Raw genomic sequence first — 17,607 nt, forward strand, 5'->3', positions numbered from 1 at the left:
GTCATAATTAATAATCATTAATGGATCTCATAAAAAGCATCATCTCTAAATGGTAGTGACCATATTTTCCTGTAGCACCCCAAATATCCTACAACAAACATGCACAGATCATTCTCATTTAAACTGTCAACAAAATAATTATATATGATGCTTCAATATACAGTAATTGGAATAAATTTCTTTTGCACAACAATGGTACTTTACTATTTTTTGTAGTTTCAGAAAAAAAGCGGTTAAGGTACCTAATTATAATGAGAATTCTATAATCAATAAAGTCAATATTCAGCTAGAAGTATATTAAAAAGCATAGTATGGTTAATTCTTCTTATTTTATTGTAGAGAGATTGAACCACTCAGACTCAGTAAGCAGTTTCTTAGTGTCACAGAATTATTTGTTAGAAAAGTTAAAAGGAGAATTTTATTCTCTTAAAGGATTATTTTATAATATTTTAGCTTATGTTTTATTATGTGTTGCTGTATTTCTGCATATTCTATTAATTAATAATGTTTAAGGCAAACACTATATTCTGCTCTTTTATTATTTTTCTTAAAATGATCAGAATAATTATAAGTTTACTCTGAGAAATGGTCAAAACAAACCCAGCAATAGGAACATCTGAGTAGACTTTCTAGATACTTGCACTGGAATAATTTCATTCTGAGGTACAGTTATGTGTAGACTATTGGGCTTGCTTACAGTTTCAGAGGTTTAGTCCATGGGGAAGGAATATGGTGGTGTGCAGGCAGACATGGTGTTGGAGAAGTAGTTGAAATTTCTGTATTCAGATATGCAGGCAAAAAGAAGAAAGAGAGCCCCTAGGCATGGCCTGGGCTTTTGAAAACTCAAAGCCCCCCTACCCTCCAACCCCATGGACACACTTCCTCCAACAAAACCACACCTTCTAATCCTCAGTATTGCCACTCCCTGATGACTAAGCATTCAAATACATGAGCCTATGGGGCTATTCTTATTCAAACCAACACAATAACTTTTTGGGGTGGGGTGGGGTGGGGCACATAACAGAAAAACCCTGGATAAAACTTTAAAAATACATTTAATTTATTTGATGTTTACCTTACATACCAGAGAAGCCAGGAGGCACAACAAAACCCACTATAAGAGTTTATTAAGGGAAGGGAATAGAAAGGGTGTGCATAGGCCTGTGGAGTGACCGTGCAGGAAGAGAGAGAAGGAATAGGTGGAATCTGCTTTTATAGGTGTCCGCACCACACACCCTCCCCATTCGTATATGGATTTACATAGCTACACCACGCATGCACATAGATTACGTGATCATGCAGTGCATGGATATGTAGGACATAAAGCTCTAGGATGACTAAGCATCTTGCTGGCTACTGGACAGCACGTCCACAGTCTTGTAGCTGGGGGAGTGGCTAGGAATTCTAACAGAAAGGATTAGTGGAAACAATTCAGAGAGAAAGCTCAAGAAAGTTGTGCTGGGCATGCTGCTACTGCTTGTACTCTCAGCACTAGGTTCCATCTCTTGGAGGACCCTGTGGGAGACAGGGAGAAAGAAGCTGGTGGACGAAGGAAGGATGGGCTGGAGAGAAGATGAGGACACAGCCTGAAGCTATTTTTCAACACCACTGAACTTGTAAAGCTCAAGAAATGGAGAAAAATGCCCAGGATTTACTCATCTTGGGAATCTCAGTGTAAACAGTATGGATTATTTCAAGATTCCAGGCTCTCCCACTGTCTTTACACTTCTGAGATAAGGAGAAAATTATTACTGAGGCGACGAAGAAGAAACAGATTCTCTAGAATATTTATAACTAAATCTGTCTCTGTCTGTCTCGTGTGTGTGTGTGTGTGTGTGTGTGTGTGTGTGTGTGTGTGTGTGTGTGATTTGAAAAATCTTCCAAATTTACGTTTAGTTTAAAATGTGTTTTAGGTCTCTATTTCTCTTTCGTGGAGAAGGTGCCATGCATGGATGTTTTTGGTAAATGTTTCCTGACTGGGCCTTGAAGAATTACTACGATAAATTTCTGTGGGATATATGAACCCCCAAGCCTCACATACATGACTTGCACACAGTGAAAAATAACCAGATTCAACTGAGATGAAAGACAGAAACAAAACTCAAAGCCTCCAAAGATCAGGCTTCTTCTGTATTGTGATTTCAATTGTTAATCTTGTAATGATACAGGTGAGGGAGGGACCTTGGCTGGTTTGGAGGCAAGGTGCTCCATGGCAGGGGAGAGACAGGTGCTGTTATGCCCAGATCACGGGGACCCCCAAAAGACCACCACAGAGACCAAATCCTGCATGTAAAAGCAAAAAGCCTGTATTTCAAGCTCCAGAGCTTGGTCCCTCAGTCTGTCTGTCCGACACAGCGGTGAGAGCCCTGAGCTCAGATGGGCAGAGGTTTTTTTTGTTGTTGTTTGTTTGTTTTATCATAGCAGAGGTGGGAGTGAGGGGATTTCCAGGGTCCAGGACCCCGATTGGCTGACAATTGTCTAGGGGTATCTGTTAAAAAAAAATAGGTGTGTGCTAGACTCAAGGACATCTGGCCACCTTATCTAAGGGTTAGAATGTTTGGGATGTCAGGTACTTCCTCACCCCTGGGTGGATCCCTGGGCAGTATCAGTTTAAGGCTTTTCCTGGAACTGGGTGTTCCCTGACTGTAAGCCTGTCTCAGAAGCTGTGTCTAGGCCCCTAAGCCTGTCATGGCTACTGTATTGTCAAGCTATTTTGGGGCCCCCTCACAATGCCATGCTGGCAGGCCTCAGTGAATAGTTTTATTTTAGTAGGGGGAAGAAATGGGGGAGAGGGAAAGAGAAAAGGTAGGGAGAGAGGTGAGAGAGGGAAAGAGGGGCAGAGATTGGGGGAGGCACACCTCCTGGGAATGGAGGGGGAGTTTTCTTTTTTAAAAGGGACTTGACTTCAGGACGCTGGGCAAGTCTCCAAGGGATGGGTCAGAATATTAACAAATCTACCTTCCTCTTGGGGGAGGGCATCCTGCCTCTTGCCTTTTATATTCTTCTTGATTTCTTGTCTTGTTCATTTTAATTGTCATATAATAGCCCAATCTATGTGTGTATAATTATAAGTATTTGTTTGTATATTTAGGTTTATCCAATCAATTGTTTTATATTAAAATGTTTATATTAACATTGCATTCTGTGATGAATAGCTTTTTTGTTTAGTATGAGTGCAGATTCCTGGAATAGAAATGTTATCACATAAAAAGTAAAACATTAAAACTTTAGCCATGAGCTTTACAAGAATCATGAGTAGTCACATGGAAAATAAAATTTTCAGGATAAATATATCAGTGTTTCAGATAAATGTTGAACAGATATTATTGGCAAATTTCCTCAGTGGATGGCAGAACTTACACTTCATATGTTTATCGACTCACATTGCCCAAACTTTCACTCTCTTCCCACGGTTGTTGTCACTATTAGAATTATATAGAGAAAGGTGTGGTTGGGTGGGTACTGCTGCATTTTCTCTACTATGGTGAAAGGATCTGATTTTGTTTTAATTGTGTGTGTGTTTTCATGTTCATCTGTGTATGGATACACATGTGGGTATATATGTATATGTGCACAGATGTGTGCATATGAATGCCAGAAGATAATTTTGGCTTTTTGTTTTTCACTGTGCATCTGTGTCCTGATACTTACACAGCATCATTTTATCAACTGAGTTGTTTCCCTAGGTCTAAGACTGATTTTAATTCCAGGAAATTTGTAAGATTTGTTGTCTCCAGTGACTAGAAAGTTGACTTGCTAATTAAACTTAGTAACTGTAGGTGTTCTGGTAAAGTTATTTAAAGCCACCCATCCCTCTCTGATGTAGACACTTCCAATGCACTGTGAAATAATGCTCATTCTGTTCCAGTGCCAGCACGGATGATCTTTGTCAGGAAGTGACAATACTCTTATGCAACTGTATTTTGACTATAATTTTTTTCAAAGGACCCCCCATCTACTCTTCTTCTTTCAGTCATTTTGGGTCATTGTTCTTTGTACCTGTCATGTTGATTTCTTCAAATTAATTCCCTTCCCACTTAGGGAGTAAGCAGATGTAGGCATGTCTCTGAGTATTACAACAAAAGTATTTTCCAGCATAAAATCTTTAGTGAACTGGAATTCATTCAGTTCTTATTCCCAATGAACCATGTTGCAGACCACTTAAGACAAAGGAAGACTGATGGGTACAGTCTGTTTTCAGTTTCTTTGTTCTCAGTATTATAAAACTGATCTGATCTGCAGCCATCATTAGCAGACTCCAGTCAGCCAAACACACATGGAGGTCTGCATTGAGCTTGGCCTATCAAGGCACCTCATCCCACTCTGCTGCCCTTCACATCTTCCTTTATTTTAGAATTCCTGAGCAAACAGTAAAATACCACACAATCTAAAATTCGAAAGATAAGAGAAACCCTGTTTTAGTCATAGGTGACAAAACAGTGTTTATACTATAGACAACACATATAGTTTCTCGCTTTTGACAGTTCCAAAGTGCTACTGAGCCTTCATCATCAATTGGACCTTGTAATGCTTCCTTGGTGATCTTCTGAAACAGGGCTGTAGGAGACAGGTTGGGGAGCTGGCTCTAGTAGGAAGGAATTCTAAGGAAAAACAAATTACTGATATTTCCTTTGTTTTTAACTATAACTCTTCCCGTCTCTTACTCTCTAATGCTTAGGCCTTTCTGTTAATTAACTAGTTAATTTAAAGCAGGAAAAAAACCCAAAAAAACAAAAAACAACTAAAACATAGCACTGGTTCTTTGGAAAACAGTCTGGAAATTTTTTTAAAGGTTAAACATATTCTCATATGGCTCAGAGAATTGAAAATATTCTTTCTCATAGGTGCGTGTGTTTGGATGTTCATATCTTCATCTTTCATATTAACTACAAAGTAGAGATCCCTGGTCAGTTGATGAATATTGGCATAAATTAAATGTACCATGCGTATACAATAGACTGTTATTAAACAATAAATAACAATTGAGTGCTAATGTGTGCTGCAGCATTAAAAATACACAATGTAAATGAACCCCAACATTTGATTAGTAACAGAGTTATTTAGCTTCAGGCATGAGGCCTCTGACCTGGTTGTGCCCTACCAGCCACTCAAATGTATTTAATAGATTCAAGATCATTAAAACTAGTTAAAAGAATGAGAGGAAAATGGATCAATGCCATCTCCCTATGTAGGTTTGAAATAAAGTGAGTTGGAGGATAATGATACTAAGACTGAAATGTTCCTCAAAGATGGTCAATTGAAGTTCCCTTTTGCCTTATTGATCAGACATTTAAAACTACACACAGTGACTGGAGATCATTTGTTAAGTGGCTTATCCTTTTGCAGAGTGTGCCATTTCATTTTCCATTCCAAATCATCCAGTACTGCCACAACTGGATCCTTCTGACTTTGTCTCTGGAAGACCTCTTGGTGACCACATTTTTAAAAAATGACTTATTTATACTTGTTAATTATGTGTATGTGAGAGAGTCTGTGGGGTTTATTTCGGGTTCTGTACATATGTGAGTTTAGATGTCTGTGGTGGCCAGAAGAGGGCCATGGATTCCCTGAGCTGGAGTTACAAGCAGTTGTAGGCTGCTTGATATGGCTGCTGGAAACCAAAATTATGTCCTCTGTAGTACACACTGTTTATGCTTGAGCCATTTCTCAATGACCACATTTTACAGGTGGATCAGGATGTAGGCTTATTAACCTTAAAATATATTTGATAATTTTTCCTTCCATGACATCTCATACTTCCCAAATTCTTAATTGATTGTTCGGAAGATGATAAAAGTGTTCTCTCTCCCTCTTCTTCTAACCCTCCCTTTCTCTATGTCTCCTCCCCCTTCCCCCTTTATCACCCATGCATTTCTTCTTTTGATTTGCAATCCAAGACAGTCCTTAAAAATACGTAGCATTTACTGACCATCTTAGGGGGACATGTCTATCTCAGTGACTTTATCTTCCAGTTCACTTTACTTTAAGGCTTCATAGGGTGATTGCATTGGTCCCTTTCCCTCCCAGTCTCTTAATTAACTAGATTATTATAAAGTTTATTTTTTATTATTCAGTTCTAGATTGTTATTGGCTGTCCTGCAACTTATTTTGTAGACCAGGCTAGCCTCAAACTCACAGAGATCCCCCTGCCTCTGCCTCTCGTGTGCTGGGATTAAAGGCTTGTGCCACAACATCTGATGAATGTGTTCAGTTCTAGAATTAAATAATGACACACTTTTCTTTCCTTTATAGGAATTATTTCATGTACTCTAACTGAATTCTGGGAGAGATCATCTTACTTACGGCAGTTCCCAAATGAATTGTCTGATTATTCTCACAGATGTTTCCAACAAACACAGATGCTTCATGATCATGCTCTACTGTTACTTTTATTCAAGATAAGTGACATGTGTCCTGCTTGCCGTAACTTATGCAATCATGCAGTCCCTAATTGAGGTTACTTTTCTTTTGTCTGTTTTTGTCCTGTGAGAGACCAAATGACTTTCCTTTTTCTCTTCTGGGCTTAGTCCTTGGAATCTTCTTCCTTTCTGTCTCATTCTCATCTTCAGATGTCCAGTAAAACTCCTTAGGGGCGTCATCACAAATGCTTCTTCTCCTCTATGTTTCTAGGTCAGAGGAGGGGTGTCCCTGTGGTTCTAAAGTCAGGGAAAGTGTGGGAGGGTGATATTCCAAGCACCTGCCTGCTGCCTGCCATTTTTTTTTTCTCCCCCGACTCCAGCTGTATGCTGCAGCCTGATACATACTCCATTTCCTTAAGTAGCAAGTCCTTCCATCCTCATCAAGGCTTTCTTCATCTCTAATTAATGGCCTAAATTTTTCTCTTACCAGAACCTTCCATCGTGTTTCCCCCCTTTTCCCATTGTGCCTAGAAAGGTTCCTACCCCAGACCCTGACTCTCTCTTTTCCTTGCCCCCACTCTGACATGTTGTAGACTGTCTCCTGGTCCTCCAGATTACACATATTTCACCTCCTCTAGGGTCATGGAAGCAGAAAGGGGCTATTAAAAAATTCTTCATCTTTTTTTTTTCTTAAAGTTGAGTTTTGTTAGTCACTGCTCACCTTAAGCCTTTATTCAGCAGGGAAATTTCAAATTAATTTCTTCAGTTTTCATGAACTCCTAATCTGGTGCCCCATCACCCCACACTTATTCTCTGTGATAGAGACACTATGACAAAATTCCCATTACAGCTTTTTTTTTTCCGCTTTGGTTTTGGTTATTTGATTATATATTTATGGAGCCTGAATCCTGATAAAGGAAGAATAATGCACACACACAAAATGCTCGTTTTCTTCTTTATTGGGGGTGGCAGGTTTCATTTCTCAGCATCTGTTGTGGCTGTATATAGCACAGGAGATTGTGTGATTTGTGTGGAAATGACTGTTAATGCCCACGAGAGGGAAGAATGACATCTTGAGTGACGGAGGTCACCCCCATTTTCTTCTGTCTACTGCTGTGGTAACCCACCATGCCATCTGTTTTGCTTATAGAGTTTGAATGTCCATATTAAGTTAGGACTGATTTGGATGATGAGAAGCATGTGACATTGGGGAGTATTTCATGAATATTAGCCCCTAATTCATCTCATGATTCTTGAAACTTATAGTTGACTACCAATCTAGAGACACGATGAAGGAAGGAAATGGGAGGAGAGTGGCAGTGAAGGAGAGGTGCTCTCTATAATTTGCATACTGGGACCACTCCTTTTATCTGCAACATTTATGACTTTTCAGACTTGGTCTGTTTCCACATTCTGTCCTTTTCCTCTGATATTAAAATGAACAACTCCAAGGTGATGGCTTTTGGGGGTGGAGCACCCGTAGTGTTAGCATGTCATGAGGAAGCTAGAGATAAGATGTTCTGAGGGTTTTATCTAGGAAAGTAGAGCTGTAGTGTGTTGACCCTGAATCAAAGCAAGGGAAGGCTGTTGAGTTTCTTTATTTTAAAAAGAGAAATAGGAAAAAAAAAAAAAAAGAACAAACAAACCAGCAACTTGTCCCTTTGAAAGACACTGCCACTTCTTTTCTTCTACCTTTATGCTCTTTGCAATCCAGAGAGCATTTCCTAGCTACTTATGAGGATGAAGTGCTCATCATATTCCCTGTTGGCTGTCTGGAGAGATGGGAAAGTGCAGTCTAGTTCTTGGTTTTGGGGCTGTGTTAGAGAGGAAAAAGGTATTTCTAACCTCAGTTGGATAATTGAATATGCTTCTACTAAATACAATGTCTGTGTGGTCATTTCATAGAAAGAAAATATTATTTATCTTGAATTCACTTGTATCTTTAATCAAAGAGACTTTTTAGATATTGACCTGAATAACCAACATATGTTTAGTTTTGATTCTATGGAAAATGCATAAGTGTATCATCTCACGACAAAATTGGTCTCAGTGTTCAATATTTTAGAGTTTTTCTGTATTACCATTATCTTTTTCAACCTCTGAGTCCCTGTGAAGAGAAAATGATGTTAATTAAATAGGTTGTAGAATTTGTATGTACTTAAAATGGTTAGGATGCATCTGACTGTTCGAATACTGAGCCTATCATATGTATCCTTGCGCAGACCCTGTACCTTTGGTTCCCCACCAGAAGCCTACATTTCTTCATTTCTATGTTTGGTAATAATATCTCATGCATATCTTTAGAGTTAAGAGTTAGAGGAGGTTTTTGTAGAGTCCAGCATACTTTCCCTTTCATGGTAGTTATTTAATGATTACATTTCTTTTCCTTCCATTGTGCTTTCTTTATTAATTCATACCCAGGGAAATGGCATCTACCTTGATCACAGAAGTGGAGAAACCAAGAATAAAAGTATGTGAGCGATGGAATCTTGGCAAGGTGTTTGTTCAACTTATGCTGGAATAAATAGCTAATTTCTATTTGGGATGATGTTTTCTAGGAATAATATTTAATTCATTTAACTTTTCTTTCTTAAAATCTGGATTTCTGACTGAGCATATTTATTCTAAAAATATATCTGCTGTTTTTTCATAGACAGTTTATAGTCATAATTCACTTGTTCTAGACATGTATTTTATTTACACATGTATTTGGTCAGCAAATGTTTATTATATTCTAAAAACTATTCCAGGTACCAGGGATACCCTAGTGATTAAAACGGTGTTTTTGTGGAATCCTCTATTCTTAGCTACAAGTTGAGTCCCATGTGATGCTGTCTTTGAGTTGTATTTTTTTGCTTGGCCTTTCTTCCTAGATCTATTTGAAATTCATCCTTTAACAAGAGCATAGCACCACCAGTCCTGATTCACTTGCTTTACTGAAATAGTAAAGCATTTTGGGATAAGTTTTGTTTTTGCTGTTATTTTCTCTTTGATTCTGAACTACACCCCTGGGCTGGGTCCAGGCTGCTTTAGAGGCTGAAGGGTGGTGATAGCACCAGCCTGAATTTTTAGGGCACATCATGCTTTAAGAATAGACCTCTGTAGCTGGGCTGTGTTAAGTGGATCTCTGAGTTCAAGGCCAGACTGGTCTACAAATCGAGTTCCAGGATAGCCAGGAGTGTTATACAAAGAAACCCTGTCTCAAAAAAAAAAAAAAAAAAAAAAAAAAAAAAAAAAAAGCCCAAACCAAATCAACAAACAAAACAAAAAAACAGACAATAGACCTATGGTAAAGAATTTGGTCTGTAAGACTACCTCTGCCAAGGTGACAATGGTGTTCAGAAAACTCAGGCCACTCAGCTGGTGCCTAGATCCAGTTAAACATGCTCTTTATTGATGCAATTAGGAATTCCATATTTGTTATTCTGCATGACTTTTCCAAAGTCAGATATTCGTTGTAAAATACTCTATTTTTACTGCAATTCTTTGCAATGTTGAAAGCCAATTTTAGGCCCAGGACACATTCAGAATGTTATTTGTGACATGCTGCTTTCTGTAACTTAATGGAAGTCACTATTTTAATTTAAGTACTTGGCACAAGGTATTTGTTCACAATACTAGCATCTATACATTTGATATTGATTATTTTAAGAGTTGAGAGAAGCTTATTTCATCTTGCCACATTATAAGTGTTCCAAGCAATTTTCTCAATCTGTCACTGCAGTGATACTGTCCCCCCAATTGAACTCACAGAAATGTTTTATTCATTTGTTACAAATTCATTTGTTGGACTCATTAATGATATTGACTATTACTGTTTTCAAGAGTAATACAGAAAGTGCTTTTTAAAATGTCTTACCTTTTTCCTTGTTCATGTTCTAGTGGTATATCAAGAGCTTCTCTCTGTTTCTGTCTCTCTCTTTCTCTCTCTCACACACAGATTCACACAGACAGACGGACATACAGACACACACACAGACACACACACACACACACGCCCTTACCTATTGATAGCCCCAAAAGGAAAATTGGGCTACATCACTGGGATGTGTGTAATGGGTATCAAGCACTGTGCTGAATGCCCTTGTGTATAATTTCTCATTTAGACAATTAGCACATTATGTTTGAAGGAATTGAGCATAATTCCTATTTTTATAAGTGGTCTAGTTTAAGCTCAGATTATTTTAATTAACTTATCATACTTACACTCATAATAAATAAGATATGTGATCTGATTATAGAGTTACTGATTCTTCCCATCTTTTTTTGTTTTTGTTTTTGTTTTTGTTTTTGTTTTGTTTTGTTTTGTTTTTCGAGACAGGGTTTCCCTGTGTAGCTTTGCGCCTTTCCTGGGACTCACTTGGTAGCCCAGGCTGGCCTCGAACTCGCAGAGATCCACCTGCCTCTGCCTCCCGAGTGCTAGGATTAAAGGCGTGCGCCACCACCGCCCGGCCGATTCTTCCTATCTTACCATGTTCATTTCAGTAGGAATATTGGTTTTCATTTTTCCTGAAGCATTTGTTTTCTCTTTCTGCCATAGTCATTAAGATGACTATATTCATTATCAGTGACAATGAATCTTAGTTGGAAAGAGTCAAGGAATAGGTATATTAGCAGCTAATTTCTCCAAATGAATTCTAAAGGTAGGGACTAGTCTGTGAGTGCTAAAATGCTGTCAAAATAAAGTTGTAAGGTGGCCTTGGGTTTGTTTCTAGTCGTCTGGAGAGAGCTTGTCAAACCATTCTCCTCTTTGCAAAAAGTAGGAAATATGAGTGGGGCGTTCTTCCATCTTCTTGTGCCCTACAGCTTACTTGTAATCCCACTGTCAATTTCTTTTTCATTCCAACCATCCATCATCATTCAACATTTTCTCTGGTGCCCATCAGCTGGCCTTCCCAGCTGAGATTAGACTGCAAGCATAATGAATGAAGGTGACAGTTGTCCCTGCCTGGTCAGTGTATGTCTCAGAATTGGAGTAGCTTGCTCCTTAATGGTCTTGACAGCAGTTCCCAGGCTACTTGGCTGAATGGGAGGGCATGTGAGGAGAGGTGAGTTCTGTTTCTCACCCAGAATACTGAAATGCCAAGAGTCCATTTACAGTCCATTTTGATGGTAGGCACTCTCAGACTTTGTGATCTTTGGTCAGGGCCTTGCTTTTGGTTCTGATAGCTTTATTTTCCAAAAATAGTTCTTTAGGATGCTGCTTCTTTTTTCTTTTTAAAATGGTAATTCAATACCTTTGCCAATTTTGTGCTATTAAAACAGAATATCACAGACTGAGTTGTCTATAATGAACAGAAATTCAATGGTGTATAGATCTAGAGCATTGGAAGGTGAAATTAAGGGGCATCAAGTGACTTTTTTTTGCATATCTCATACCATGATAAAAAACAGAGGAAGGGTGAGAGAGAAAAGGGACTCAAATGTCTATAGTCATCTGTGTCCTGGGATGTTTGTTTGAATCCATGCATGGTCATCCTCATGACAAGTATCCGATCTCAGTACTGCTGAATTGGAGGGTAAGAGTCCCACACATGGTGTTTGGGGATCACATAGCATTTAGTAACCTAGATTTAGACATCTGCTTTATAAAGAGGAAACCGTATCAGATGCAATGAGGGTCACATAGGCATGGATCTGAAAGAATGCACAAGGTTCCTGGAGGTAGAATTTTGGCTGAGGGTTAAAGTAGACAGAGCAGTCTTTTTCACTCTTACTTAACAGTAGCACATGAATCCATCCTTTTCCTCAGCTCCCAGGAGTTTTGAGCAGTGGGAATGTGGCTAAGTTTGGAATCATACCCTGCCTTCCTCCTTTCATTGCCACAGCCTCATCTCTCCCACTGACATTCTAGTGGCTCCTGTCTTCATAGTTGGTATTTGTTTCTTTTTTATGCTGATTCTATCCCTTGCCATAAACACACATTTATGAGGTATTCCTACTACCTGTAAGGCTTTAGGAGGACAGAGCAAGTTATTCACTTTTGCTAGGCTTTGACATTTGACAATATATTTTCAAATGTACTTTCTTACCTAATTTTAATATTATTTTGTCCACTTAGGTCTCCATTTCTTTTTCCATTCATGCAGCAGATGCATGCTTGCTTAACTTCTTTACAAAGGGATAAATTATATAAACTTTTTAAAAAGATTTATTTATTTATTATATATACAGTGTTCTGATCACATATATGCCTGCAGGCCAGAAGAGAGCACAAGATCTCATTATACATGGTTGTGAGCCACCATGTGGTTGCTGGGGATTGTACTTAGCACCTCTGGAAGAGCAGCCAATGCTCTTAACCTCTGAGCCAAGTTATATAAACTTTAATGAAGTCATGTAATGATAATAAAAATGACATATGTTAAGGTTTGTCTGAGTTGTTTTTTATGGAGACAGTTGTTTTTTGGGAAACAGGATTGACTATTTTAGGCTTGACATTGGACTTTAAAGGATTGGTAAAAGAAATGCCCCTCCAAAACTGAGCCCAGTATGCCCAAGACACACAGGCCCAGCATCCATACAGTGTACACAGTGTATATCAAGAACTAGTTGACTGCCTTGGTTGTTCCAGTTTAAATTTAATTATGGAGCCCTTAAAATCATAACACTTGATCTTTTTAGAAGTCATTAAAGACACCTACTCATTTCTATTATAATGAGTAGAATTGTGTGTTATTTTTGTATCCATCTCATATAAAGTTTTTGTTTTGTTTTGTGTATGCTGTTCCTGGAGTGCAGAATATAACCTTATTTTCCCTGTACTCATCTCCTTGGTGATTCTGTTCTGATTAGGTTTTGTGGTCTTGAAAGGTATATTGTTGAGGAAGAAGATAAAGCTATTCTGAGTTTATTTTCTCTGTTTGTAAATGTTCGATATGATCTTTTGAGGTAGAGGTTTGTTAAAGGAGTAGTATTTCTGTTAGTCTGTTCCAGGCCCTAGCTACTTACCTCATTTTCTTCTTTGGTATTGTATATACATTAAACCTAGGACCTTGCTCATACAGAGCACATTAAATACAGCTGAACTATACCCCTAGGCCTTGTGTTAGTCTTAATACTTTCATTTAAGTTGCAAAAATTAGCAAGACATCAATAATCCTGGTTCATATCATTGTGTTGGGCTGCAGATTTTGAGAATGTGAAGTAGGCCATTAATTTAAAGGAAGAGCTGCATATGCCATTGTATTTTTGTTAGAAATTTAGATCTGTGCTTTGATGGTTTGATGGAAACCACTGATCCAAACAGTATCTGTCTAAATGCCTCTGGGAAGTGCTGATGATCCTGGATGTCATTTGCTGAAGCTTCCCTTGGTTTTATTCATCTCCTAGATGCCTTGGAGACCACAAAGATGGATAATAAACCAGAGTCAGCCTTGCTTGTGTCTGATAATCATGCAAAGAATTCTAACCATAAGGAAATGTTTAGAGAGAGAAAATATGTATATGTAGGTTGCTTGGGTTTTGAAGAAACCCACCAAATAGTATGGTTTTTGTGCCAGAATTCTGAAACTGTTGAGGACTAACATGAAGTAAATGAAAAGTAGAGTACCAATTATACACTAAAAATAATGACACTGAAGGACATAACCTAGCTTAGGTGGACTTGCTAGCTGAATATGGGAGATAGATTTGTTTACCCATTTAATAGAAGGTATTAGACCACTTTACTTCTTTTTTGGCCTTCCCCTCACTTCTTTTTTGATAGCCAGGTCCTTTATAGGCAGACTTTCCTCCCTCATTGTATTGAAACAAGGGTCTTACATGTGTTCTGTAATTATTCTACCCTTGAGTTATATCCACAGCCTTACCAACATAAACCAAACTACATTTACCATCTGTAGACATGGTTTTTCAAATGGAATACTGTGGCTTTCCAGTATATTCATGACCCCCTTTTTTCCCTTAATTTTTGCTAATCAAAAGAATTTACTCATCTTGGAGTATGTAAAAGTGGAGAGAAGCTAGGGAATATAGCGATTGAATCATTAAAAAAACAAAACAAAACCAAAAAAAACACCCATGGGGGCAGGGTGGTAGTGCTAGTGGAAGCATTTCTTCCAACTTCTGAAGTTATATGCAGCTTTGTATATTCTAAACTCTCTGCAACTAAATCTTGGCAAAATAGTGATGTAAATTGTTACTGCCTCAGAATGTGTGAGCTTGGCAATTACTTTTTGCACTTTGACCCTGTGATGTTTCATCTAATTACCTACTAAGAACCATTTCAGGAAAGAATATAAGTCCTGGTTACCATTGCAAATCCTGCTTTAAGACTTGTGATACCATTGAGAAAGCAGCAATTTTACACTTTACAAAGCATGTATCAGCAGCTTGAAATAAAATCCTGTGTACATTGTGGTACACTCTTTAAGACAGTTTCATTCTCGGTAATATAGGATGGCACTTACTGGAAAATATGGATGCTGCCAGCTCTGAATCAGTTATTCCAAAGGATGCTGAGTATATATTATATAGTTTTAAGAAGGTCTTGATGAGTTTCTTTTTAATTTTTTTAAATTTTATGCATAGGAGTGTTACCTGCACATATTTTTGTGGGCTACTTGTGTGTATGGTGCCCTAGATGACCAGAAGAGAACATTGGATCCTCTGGAACTGGAGAAGCAAATGGTTTTGAGCTACCATGTGGGGGCTGGGAATTGAATCCAGGTCCTCTAGAAGGAGCAGCACCCAGTGCTTTTAACCACTAAGCTAATTTTTTTTTGCCCCAAGTTTACTTTTTTTATGTTTGTTTATATTAAATGTACTCAAGATATTTATGGACTATCTATTTAAATAGCCAAGTAAGCTTTCTACTATGATATAATAAAGATCTTAATAAATTACATATTTTAATAACTAGAATTATTTCTCCTAGTATTACATAAAATAGTAGTGTGCCTTTTAATTCATGAGGTTTTTGTCTTGGTGACAATTATGGCGAATAGGATTAAATACGTTTTACAATCTGGGATGCTTTAAATGTAACTTCTTCTTTCTCTGTATGCTCTACTGTTCAAAGAAGACACTGTTGACTAGAGAGAAATGCTTTAGCCTTAACTGCACTGTAACCTTGAACCATTACTTTCCATGTGTCATTGACTCTTCCTGGACTTCCCTTTTCTTCTTTTCTGGGTAATTATGCCATAGATTGTTAAAGAGAAAGATTGGATCATGTCATTTGCAATAGCTGTAAATACTGTGGGTAACTTAAAAGGTAGTCCTTTTGACAATACAATACTCATGCAGTGCTTATCTTGGTTTGCTTATCTGTAAAACTTCCAACTAGCTAAGTCTCGATTTTCATTTTTCCTGGAAGGGGGTCCTGACGACAACTTAATTGAAGGTGGAGGAACCAAATTTGTCTGTAAACCTGGAGCCAGAAATATTACTGTCATATTCCATCCATTACTGAGGTAAGTCATCCCCTATGATGTACTTACCCATGATCAATATTCTCATTATTTATGCTGATGTGCTTAGTGCCAGTAGTTCAGCCAGCATTGAGTCAGATCATTAGAAAAAAGAAACTTGTTTCATTTTCACAGGTTTCACAGTGAAAGTTAGTCAATAGAACAGATAATGTCAGTCAAGCCGCTCCCTGTTCTCAGGAGTAATAGCTCACAGACACTTGAATTTGATTTTCTTTACTTCCTTCTCTAGTCCTGCCCATCTTCTTCCCTCCTCCTCCTCTGTTTTTGGATCTGTCTCAGTGGTTGGCAAGTCCAGGCCTGCTGGGGCCATCTAGCCTGCCATCTGTTTTCATAAACACACATTTGTTGACCATAGTTGTGCTCGTGTGGCCATGTGTAGCCTTACTCTGCCATCACAGAGATGAAGTGTTGCAATGTAACTCCCGGCCAGCAAGCCTGTGTTTTTTCTCTCTAGTTCTTCATAAGAAACACAGATTACTGACCCATGGTCTCTCTTACTCATTTACACTAATTACTCCTTCATTATCTTTTGAGAATTACCAAGTCCCTGAACAGATGTGATTTACAGAAACCTGAAAGATATTAAGGATAAAATATATGGCTTTTTTTCTTGGAAGATAATTTGATGGTGAGCAGAATAAAATCTGTTACATTGTTCACTTCTCGATTATACTATATTGTAGCAAAGAAAATTTCAGGATGCTTTCCCCAAAAAATATTCTAAGTCCTAAGTGCTTTTAAACAGGTACTTTCCTGCCAGAGTTAAAGGGACAATTGCTCAGTCATTACAAATTAATGATTTCTAGATATCTATGTGCATGACAGAGTTCAATCTGTTTATAAAATTATGGAAGGCTAAGATGCTGTATTTAATACTGTGGTTCATTAAATTAATTTTGAAAATGCATAAAGAATAAACATTGTACATATTAACAGGTAACATGATGTTTTCATACATACAAGAATCTTACACTACTGTGTTAAATATCTTAGACATTTATCACTTTTGGGGCAAAACTTCAAAATCTTTTTTGAAATGTGCATTATTGTCTGCAGCCCTCCTGCTGCACAGCTGCATACCAGTTCTTTGTTTTCATACCTCATCTCAAGTGGCTACTCATTGCTCAGCTTTTGCCCATCCCGCTTCCCCTAGTCACCCTATCCTCTGCGAACCAACATTCCACTCTTAACTTCCACAAGAATGAGATCATGCCCTTTGACCCTTATGTCACAAATGACAGAATTGAATAGTATTCCATTGTGCATATATATCACATTTCTTTTATCCAGTCGTCAGCTGAAGGGTACTCTGGTTGTTTCCACTTTTTTGGGGGGATATATACCTAGCATGGGAATTGCTAGATCATACAATAGTTCTGTTCTTAATTTTGGGGGAACCTTCACACTCTTTTCCATAATGGCTGTTTTAATTGACCTTTCAGGTAATGCTCATATAATAGCTAACATTATTTTACAGTAAACTTAAAATGCTTAATAAGGGAAATTTAATCTTATGTTTACCACAGTTTAGAGAAAGAACTTTGGATTTATATAATATTGCTTTTCTCTGTGAAGAACCTTTATATACTCACTGTATTTGTATGTAAAGTAACAGAAACTTTTGAATTCATTATGAGGTGTATCTCAGAATAATACTTTAAGCCTCTAAAACTCTTGGTGAGAGTAAATTCACTTAAGAATCATGGGGTTAAGACAAATAAGACTATTTAATTGGTTAATATATATTATATATGTTACATATAATAGGTAAATTACAATGTAAAACTTCTGTATTTAACAATATTGTCCATATA

The 17,607-nt window shown here is 37.8% G+C and overlaps 1 protein-coding gene across 1 annotated transcript in view; it reads left to right on the forward strand.

The window, feature by feature from the left end:
- Exoc4 (exocyst complex component 4) overlaps positions 1-17,607 on the forward strand; it is a 755,612-nt gene that overhangs the window by 325,338 nt on the left and 412,667 nt on the right. Inside the window, exon 10 of the mRNA XM_059257532.1 lies at positions 15,679-15,775. Coding sequence (XP_059113515.1) covers positions 15,679-15,775 — 97 coding nt within the window. The remainder of the gene's footprint in view (positions 1-15,678; positions 15,776-17,607) is intronic.

This window comes from Peromyscus eremicus, chromosome 3, assembly GCF_949786415.1.
Source record: "Peromyscus eremicus chromosome 3, PerEre_H2_v1, whole genome shotgun sequence".
Lineage (NCBI taxonomy): Eukaryota > Metazoa > Chordata > Mammalia > Rodentia > Cricetidae > Peromyscus > Peromyscus eremicus.